This window comes from Urocampus carinirostris, chromosome 2, assembly GCF_059441175.1.
Source record: "Urocampus carinirostris isolate Australia breed hairy pipefish chromosome 2, RoL_Ucar_1.0, whole genome shotgun sequence".
Taxonomy (NCBI): Eukaryota; Metazoa; Chordata; class Actinopteri; order Syngnathiformes; family Syngnathidae; genus Urocampus; species Urocampus carinirostris.
Genome location: NC_142350.1, coordinates 6,704,321 through 6,714,058, shown reverse-complemented (window position 1 = coordinate 6,714,058; position 9,738 = coordinate 6,704,321). Strand labels below are relative to the sequence as shown.

The window sequence follows — 9,738 nt, the reverse complement described above, 5'->3', positions numbered from 1 at the left end:
GCAGTACCCTCCCCCTCCTCTGCATTCACACGCTAACTCCACTGTACCAGCTCAAGAAACATCACATCAAAGGTAAATAAAATGTCTTTTTTTATATACATGGTTATTTATTCATTAAATTAAATAATATTATGCACTTAATTCGCATAAGAAGTACTTCCTGTATACCATTTGGTTATTTTCTAATCATTATTTTTAAAATCATTTTAATTTTCTATTCGCTGTCTCAGACTCCTCCCCACTTTGCATCCACCCACTGCATCCACCCACTGCTCTAGTCTAGCAGCTCAAATCTCATCACATCAATGGTACATCAAATGTCAATGATCCTTTACATTTATATTTATTTCTAATGGTATTTAATCATATACATATATGTTACAAATAGGGCAGCACGGCGGCGCAGTGGTTAGCGCTTGTGCGGCACAGTTCTAAGGTCTTGGGAACCTCCTGTGTGGGTTCAAATCCAGCTACCGGACTTCCTGTGTGGAGTTTGTATGTTCTCCCCGTGCTTGCGTGGGTTTCCTCCGGGCACTCCGGTTTCCTCCCACATTCCAAAGACATGCATTTCAGGTGGATTGGCCGGTCCAAATAGTCCCTAGGTCTGAATGAGCGAGTGAGTTGTCTGTCCCTGTGTGCCCTGCGATTGGCTGGCAACCAGTTCAGGGTGTCCCCTGCCCACTGCTTGATGATTGCTGGGATGGGCTCCAGCACCCCCGCGACCCTACTGAGGATAAGCGGTACAGCTAATGAGATGAGATGAGATGTTACAAATATTTGGTAATTATTATATACTATTTTGGTATTCTAATATTTTTGCATGGGGTACCACTTTGCAATCCCCAACTCGGAATGGATTCATGACATATCCTTGGGGTCTACTCACACAAGTCTTGAATACAATCAAATGGAAAAGAAGGCCAATCAGTTTAGGACATATATTTTATTTCTTGAATGTTAAACCTTTGCAAACTTTGGCAACTCTGACCCGTTCTATCAAATTTTTAAGAAAATTGAGTGAAAGAAGCTGTAACCCGTACTGTCTCTTTAAAGGGTGGGCGCGGCCTCTATACTACGACGCGCCCTCTAATGCATAATAGCCAAGTGTCCTTTCCCCGGGAAATCACACAGCGCGGCAGTCTGGGGAACGATAGTGATCGCCTTCGGATCTCTTCGCGGTTCCTGCTAACAGGTTTCACTCCGGATTCGTTTGGACGATTGTTTACAGCGCAACCGGAAGAGGAAGAAATAGGTTTCACGATCTTTGCCGTGTTTGCTGTACGCAGGATCTATGAATGAGCACGTCCGCTTTTCAACGTGTACACCAGGTAAAAATGCAAATCCGTTGAATTCTAACGAGAAGTGAAATTCAAGTGTGCACCGATTGAACGCACCCCGTTTAATTAATTTATTAGAGGAGGGGGGAGGGATCAGTTTCCTCCGTTAATTGATCGTCGACTAATTTAATCACCTTTCTGCTGATCAGCTGAGTAGCCCCCCCCCCCATTTCCCCCTCCCTCTCCCTCTCTGCGTCTAGTACTATAAAACACTGTTATGTAATAAAAGTCCGTTGCGAAACTTGAAAGTTCTCACTTGTCAGCTGGTAGGAAATGAATACTTGGTTATTTATTTTCATTATCAGTTTAACAAACTCTTATTGCATATTGAAGGAATGTCTTTAATTAAAAATAGGTCACAACGTAGTACTAAAGTGTTCAACCAGCAGCAAATTTAGCTAATTATTGTTATTGTTTTGCAAAAATAAAAAAGCAGGACAAAAAAGTTCCCCTAACAGATATTTTTTTCTAATTTTAATTGTTTTCTTTTTATAGAAACGTTAAAAGGAGTAAAAAAATGTCGGATAATTTAGCTTATTGTAATTGTTGTTTGACTTTTTTTTAAAAAGGTGTAAACTTTAAAGTGATACAAAATGTGACACAGGAAAATAATTATACTGATTTTAATATTTAAAAGTAATTTTAAAAGTGTAAAAATTTTCCAGTGGCAGATAATTTTGCACATGTTCATATTTTATTCAACTAAAAATAATGTCTGAATAAAAATGAAAAATTAAGAGTAATAAAAGACGACTTTGTTCCCTGACAAATATCTTTGCTCATTTTAACATTTTACTTTATAATATAGGGAAAATAATTGTTGAGAAACGTTTCAGACCACTGGCAGGTACTTGTTTATATTTAACTGTAAAAAAATAATAATTTAAGAAAATGTTCCAACGGCAGAATTTTTGTTTATTTTTTTATTTTCTAAACCAAAAGCAGTACAAGTCGTAAAAAATGTTCCACTGGCATTAATTTGCCCAGTATAATTGAACCATAATTAGAATGAAAATATAGTAGAAACAATTGTTCAAATGACGGCCAACTATGCTGAATTATAATTATATTTTAGAAAAAAAACAAACTTTTTCTTAAAAACAACATAGTTTTGTTTTTTTTCAATGCTTGAGACTCTCACTTTCTCAAAGAAAACCTTACTCCTTTCTATGCAGACCCAGGGAAAAGATCCTGAACCCCACCACCAACTTCATTGTGGCCCCCATGCCAGGCGTCGGCTCCTCGGCGACGCCCTGTTATGACATCTGGGACATGGACCACCTGGACCACTATTTCTACGATGACCCTGACCAGGACTTCTTCAAGTCCTCGGCCCCCAGTGAAGACATCTGGAAGAAATTCGAACTTGTGCCTACCCCGCCCACGTCCCCCATCCGGGTGGTAGAGGAGGGCACCTTGGGGCTGGTGTGCCCCACCCTGGGGGACAAACTGGAGTGGGTCTCACACTTTTTGGGGCAGGAAGACCACAACCACCACCACCAGCAGCAGCAGCACGAACCCACCTGCAAGCCCCCCCCAGAATCGGCAGGCAACCTGAGCTCCATTATTATCCAGGACTGCATGTGGAGCGGGTTCTCAGCCAATCAGCAACTGGAGAGGGTGGTGGGGGAGCGCTGCCCCCCTTGCCAGGTCAAGGGGACCCCCAGAGCGGTTCTGGGAACCCCCCCGGCAAAAGCCGCTGACGGGCCCCCACTCGCGTGCTTGGCGGCGGATTGCGTGGACCCGGGGGCTGTCCTCACCTTCCCTTTGGGGGCGGGGCTTAAGAAGCAAGTGTCTTCTGGGTCCGAGTCCCATACCAACTCATCAGGTCAGTCAAAATAATACAGTAGCTTATTTTGTATTTGTGCGATTTATCAGCAACCGGCAGCCCAGTATAGCTAATTACTGCCACCGACTGGGAATGTATTGCCATTGCATAGTAAATGAATTGTGCTGCTGCATCATGACTAGGCCCCACCCCTGAAAGTAACAAATTTAATGTATTCGACATTTTTGGGGTCAAAAGAACTAGTGTATTGTTGTATAGTATCTGATGATGAAAGACCTGTACTCCTTGTCCCTTCTGTCTTCTTCCCCCACTGTAAAATAAAGAAAATGTGAGGTGGTGTCACTAAACTTGGGGTGTACTGTATTGTCTTGGAATGATTTTTGGTTCTGTAATTATTCTCAATGTTTCTTGATAATTCCTAGCTTAGTTTCCATTGTTATCATGTTTTTAACTTCCTTTAATATCACTGCAAGTCTTGGGACCAATACCTAACTATACAGTATTGTATAAAGTGAAAATGCAGTAAATTGGTGTTGATATATCCCGAAAGGTTAAGTCCACTAATTTTGGTTTTCAAAATCTAACTACCCTTTTTAGTTGTACTCATAATTATAACTAGAATTTGGGATTTTGTTTTATTTTTTTGAAGTATTGGAATACAAACGTTATTTTTATGCAGCTATGAGGCATATGCTAGTCAATATTTAGCTTCAGCGCTCCGCTCTAGCGGATGGCACATGCCTGCATTGCGTTAGCTTGGTGCATGCGACACATGCTCCTAGCGGAGACACGCCTAGCCCAACATCTGTCACTTGGTGGTCCAGCTGCTACGGGACCCCTCACCTCCCCTCCCTTTTCACCCATTATTTAATGCAGTTCTTGAGCTTCTTCAGTGATTTTCACATGCATTTTTCACCCAAATCATTTAGCTTATTAATTTATATCATTTCTATATACTTTTATTAAAATGTTTTAGGCTCATTTTATTTTGAAATGCTTATTTTACTGTGGGTATCCCTTATAATAGTAGACAATTCTTTTGGAGCTCCTCTGAGGAACCAGACCAGAGGCTTTGGTTACCATGGCGACAATTAGTGTAGCGTGACAAACCACTAATTATTAAGGTTAAGCCTTGTAGCAAACAGATTCGTTCTTATTATTATTAATAATATTAATAACATAATTAAGCTTTAAATATACAGTGAATGTCTTTTTTAAAATTCTATATTTTTTTATAATCTAGTGTATATCGAATCTGCCTCGAACAATGTGTATCTTGATAATAATTTTTATCTTAATTCACAAGTAATAGCAGGAGCAATAATAATAAATGGTCATATAAGTAAAATAACAATAAAAAGAAGGTCCGGATCATCTTTGAAGAGGATTACGTATTACAACAAATAACAGGAACCAAATGATGAAGGTGCTGTATCTGAGTCTGATCAGAAGGCTTTTCCTTTTTCTGGTAACCATATAAATCAGAACTGTTTTACGTGGGGGAGTAAACCACTACCCCAAAAAATAGCCTGGAAATGGATGGGCACTGCCAGGCTGTACTTGCCCAAGACGCACCACAGGGATTGATGCCCTGACGACCCTGGGGTTTAAGCAATCTGTGAAAAAAAGGTTTTGAACAATTGAAGAAATAAAAAAATATTAGTCGTAATATTTATTTCCCTTTTAATAATTAGTAACATTTCAGTGCAAAATAATTGTAAACAGAAAATAGGTCTAAATACAATTAATAAGTAAATTAATAATGAAATAATAATAGTAGTATTAATAAATTGAAAATATACATTGTAAAATAGTCCTCGGAAAAACATTTGCTTGATTAATAAAAAATTATTACTTAATGCTATTTAAACCTAATGGTATAAAGTTTTTTTTTTTCAACACATAAGGTTCTGCATATAACATCTATAAAATTTAGTTTATTTAGATTCTGAGTTCCGTCATTGGTTTTTATCCTCTAGCCACTTTGCCGCAGTTTGACTCACCCCTATTGTCGTTATCTGCGCTGTTTTACTAAAGCTTGCTATCACGGTCTTTTACTGGCCTTTTTAGCAGCTTATCCCACTAGCCGCTAAAATAAGCTTCTTCCAAAGCTTTTACTGGCTCTTTCCATTGTGCCTTGTCTTATTCCGTCTGGAATTCATCAGAGCTTGCTTGGAAAAAATATGGGAATTCCGTTAGTCAGGCATCTTCCACTTTTTTCCCCTCTCCCCTTCTCTAGCCACTCATGATGGTCACATTGCTGCAGGCTATGCTCTAGATAACTGCTTTAGACCACTAGTGTCTTAAAGGTAAATGGAGAGCTGGTTCTTTTGTAACTCTGTAAATAATATCAAATTTATCCAACATTTTTTGATAAACAATTTCCAAAGTTAACTTTCCACACTGTGTCCTCTTTGGAAAGCAAATGCCCTTTTTTCCTTTCAATTTCCACTCTGTGAACCCGAACGACTGAGCCGTGAGCATGTGATGTCGAAATTTAGACCGAGGATAATGGTGCCTGGAATGTCACAAAGGGGACTTGTTGCCGCATTCCTCAGTCCGACGTGCCGCGGCGCCACTTGTGTCAGACGGGGTGACATCGGACCGGGCAGAAAAGAACCGCCTAAAGCTCTCTCTTCCTGGAGACTGCCGGGACTGTTATGCACAATTCTGCAAGCATATTAATAACACCTCAAACGTAACCTCTGGTGGTGTTCCTCGAGAGATTTCTACTACGTGATCACTTTAAACCAATGGCGAGCAAACTGCGTGCCACAGACCATATGTGGCTCCTTAGGCTAGTTAAAAGACTGCAAAATCTTGGAGCCAGAACCAGCAGGCTCAACGACACCCGCTTCCATCAAAATGTCAGGACTCTGAACTCTCTCAGCCCTGCCTTCTGCCAAATCGATGAAAAACTTCTATTTAGATTCTGACTAAACTTTGCCCATTTTTTTCAATTCTTTACATATTTTTATGTGCATACTTGTTGTTGTTGTTGTTGACCGTGTTGCTATTGCTTATTTGGATTGTGCCTTCTTCATTGCATATTTGCACCCGGGTAAGAAGAAATTAATTGTACTGTTAGCTGTGCATTTAGCATAATTGGCAAAAGTTGTAGTGAATTTATTCAGCCAGCCACACCAGAATATGAAAATTGTCGTGGTGCCACTCTTGTCCCTAGTTTCCCTTCGTTTTTCCTCATATTGCAGAGCAATAGGATTTAGATAGATAGATAGATAGATAGATAGATACTTTGTTCATCTCCGAAGGGAAATTCACATTTCAGACATCTTCCACTTTTTATTCAAGTTTTCCCCTCTAGCCACTCCTATTAGCCACTGAGCTGCATTCAGAGTCCAGACACTTGATCAATTCTGCTTTGTTTTTGAAATCTTTTACTGGCCTTTTCAGTATCTTCTCCTACTACACTAGCGCTAAGCAACTCCAGCTATTCACTCTTTTCAGCCGCTCTGAGTGTTTCCATATTGATGAGCCATTTGATGTCAGAAGTAGGTTTAGGGACTTTTTCCGAGCGGCATCCTTCGGGACTCTGTAGTGCCTTGTCTTCCAATTGACGTGCTCCCGCTCCGTTCTATGCTACCCACCTCTAGTGTTAAATAGTTACACGCTGTCCCTTTTGAAATTCGGTGTTTTTTATTTCTAGACGACGAAGACCACGACGAGGACGAAGAGGAAATCGACGTGGTGACAGTCGATCGCAAGCAACGCCGCAAACCTCGCCGGATTGTCAACAACCGCAAGCCCGCTACAATAACGGTGCGAGCGGACACTTTAGACCCTCGCATGAAACGTTTCCACATCTCTATCCATCAACAGCATCACAACTACGCCGCCCCATCCCCGGACACGCTCCCGCCCTTATCCACGGAGCCGCTGCCCAACCGCAAGCGAGTTCGGCATGAGGACACCACCTACCTCCAACCCCGCATGGGCCACGCCCCCTCGAATTTCTACCCCACCCACAACGCCCGATCGGAATCGCCCGAATTAGGCGCTTCCTCCCCGGCATCGCCTTCCTCGCCCCATTCGTCGTCCTCTTCCGACTCGCCGCCCCCTCTGCCGCTGTCCAGTCCCCAGTCTTCGGACTGCGAGGACACCGATCGCCGCAAGGCGCACAACTTCCTGGAACGAAAGCGCCGCAACGATTTGCGCTCGCGGTTCCTGTCATTAAGGGACGAGATCCCCGGATTGGCTGATTGCGCCAAGACGCCCAAAGTGGCTATTTTGACGCGGGCTACAGAGTATCTGCGTCAGCTGCACGCCGGTGAGCGTCAGAAAGCGCTGGAGAGGAAGCAGCTAAAGGCTAAGCAGGCACAGCTGTTGCAAAGGTTAGCTTTGCTAAAGCGGTCTTGAACACGCCCACTTTTTGTTTTTGTTGTGAATTTTGCACATTTGGCTTCTTCTTGATTTTTGTTCCAAACCGTTGACATTTCAGAATGAACCTTAAAAGTTCAGTCTTTGCCTTTTAGTGTACACAAAGGCTCGAGGTTTTTTTTGGACGGGGGCATTGTCACCCATTTTCGAATGGATTAGGTTGTCTTTCGGAGGGAGGAGGATCCATCTCATGTCTGATCCAAATACTGAAGATCCCCCCCCCCCCCCCCCCCCCATTTTTGTTTTTTCTTTTGTGATTTGCACATTTGGCTTATAAGTTATTGATCCTTGTTCTAAAACCCTGAAATTTCAGAATAAACCTTGTAGGTAGACTTTCAAAGTTTGCCTTTTTGTGTCCCTTAATTGGACACAGGAATACGCTCGTAAGACAAGAAGACCTTTTTAATGGGAAAAATTCTCATCCAATTCCTATCCCTTTAGGTTGAATGTAAACGCCCTTTTGGAAAAGTGTATTTTTTTTTTTTTTTTTTTTTGGGCACATTTGTTTTTTCTTTTTCTAAACCTCAAAATTTCAGAAGAAACTTTTTTTGTAGATTGGTCACTCTTGACCTTTTTCTCAACCTTTCTTTGAGGGCAAAACACAAAACAATTGGGTGCAATATAAATACCTGCATCTCTTATGTTAAAAACCACAGGTAGAGTCTCCCTTCTTATTTGATGTCTGGTCCAAAAAGTACTTTTCCTTAGTCAGTGATGGGGAAATTTTCCTGAATTTTCTAACACTTTAAGTTGACTCAAAATGCGAGGATCCCTTCAGAAGAGTTTTGAACAATGCTAATTAGCATGAATGGAGGGGGCTTTGTCTGATCCAAATATAAAAGGACCTCCCTGTCGCCCCCCCCCCACCCCCAGTTTTTTTTTTCTCCCTATAATTTTGCACTTTTGGCTTCTTAGGGGGTTTTGTGTGATCTCTGATCTAAAAAGAATGAAGGACACCCCCATACCTAGATTTATTTTTCGTGCCATTTATCATAATCCTCAAACGAATAAACTGTGGCCATTTGTGAGCCCAAGTGCAACTTATTTGTAGCATTTTTGGATTATTTGGGAGAGGGGGTGGGTATGTGCCATCCCACCCACTTACAACCACAAAAAGAATCCTGTGCCATTAAAAGTGGCTTATAAGTGAATGTTGGCTTCAATAAATCAACCAAAAATTCTATTATAACCTATTGTACATAATTTATATGTGTGTGTCTGTGTATATATATATATATATATATATATATGTATGCCTCGTTTCTGTACAGTCCCTCCCAAACCAAAACCGTGTACTATACCCTTAATATATTTCCTCAACAATTTCCATCATAACGCTTTGTATCCCCCAACCCAGATAACTTAAAGCTTATATTTTTGTTAATAAAAAGAGAAAAAGTTCAACATGGATCACGCTTTGTCATGCAGCAATGCCTCTTTGTTTGTGCTAAAAAAAGGTTTGATATTCTATTTTCTTAGAGTTGTGTTGAGTGTGAGATTTGTGTGATTTAAAAATTACCCCTCTGGAAACTGTAGCATTGTCTTAATGATCTTATTGTTAATGCATGCTAGTTGACCAACCACCACCCCGAGCCCCTGTCCACAGGCAAGAATATCTGAGTAGCATGTTTCGTCTATGTCTGCACTCAGGAAAAGCTTTTGTCCTCAACCTCAGGACCCTTCTACGTCATTTTTTATTCTCATCACTTCAGGACAAACCACCAGTTGCCCCTAAAGGCCTCGTTACTTGTTTAAGTATTTGATTTCTGTTGCCACATGTGGACGTTGCAATTACCTTTTTGCAGTTGTATGATTTATGGGGCTATGTTTTCAGCACTTTTCCCCCCTGCACCTCATATGCCTATGTGTATTAAAAAAAAGAAAGAAAAAAGTTGATCAATAAATTGACCTATCCAAAGCTGTGTGTCGTATTTGGTTATGTTGCTATGTGACCAATTTAAGGAATAAAACAAGACAACAGACTATTTGGGGGCAGAATTTTGTTCACGTTAGCTGAGCCAATTTTAAACATTTTGCTTGTGTTATTTTTGACCAAATTAAAATGTCTGTTCAGCTACACACATAATTTAGACCGAAAATGGAAGCTAAAAATGTGTTTATCCCATCTAACGTGGACCAAATTTAGTCTGAAAACAGTCGTTTTGGGGCTGAATTACAAACTAGATTAGCCCAAATTGTAATAACCAAAATGTA

At 40.8% G+C, this 9,738-nt stretch overlaps 1 protein-coding gene across 1 annotated transcript; it reads left to right on the top strand.

The window, feature by feature from the left end:
* Nucleotides 1-1,098: 1,098 nt before the first annotated feature.
* Nucleotides 1,099-9,509, top strand: myclb (MYCL proto-oncogene, bHLH transcription factor b). The gene is made up of 3 exons (XM_088328597.1): nucleotides 1,099-1,328; nucleotides 2,513-3,165; nucleotides 6,794-9,509. Exons 2-3 carry the CDS (start codon nucleotides 2,562-2,564, stop codon nucleotides 7,501-7,503), a joined length of 1,314 nt encoding a protein of 437 aa, XP_088184723.1. The 5' UTR covers nucleotides 1,099-1,328; nucleotides 2,513-2,561; the 3' UTR covers nucleotides 7,504-9,509.
* Nucleotides 9,510-9,738: the final 229 nt, after the last annotated feature.

What these genes read in the sequence shown, in the direction of transcription:
- myclb (XM_088328597.1), top strand. Translation starts at nt 2,562, where the DNA reads ATGCCAGGCGTCGGCTCCTCGGCGACGCCCTGTTATGACATCTGGGAC. An exon ending in GTCCCATACCAACTCATCAG is followed by an intron (nt 3,166 to 6,793) that starts GTCAGTCAAAAT and finishes TTTTATTTCTAG; the next exon opens with ACGACGAAGACCACGACGAG.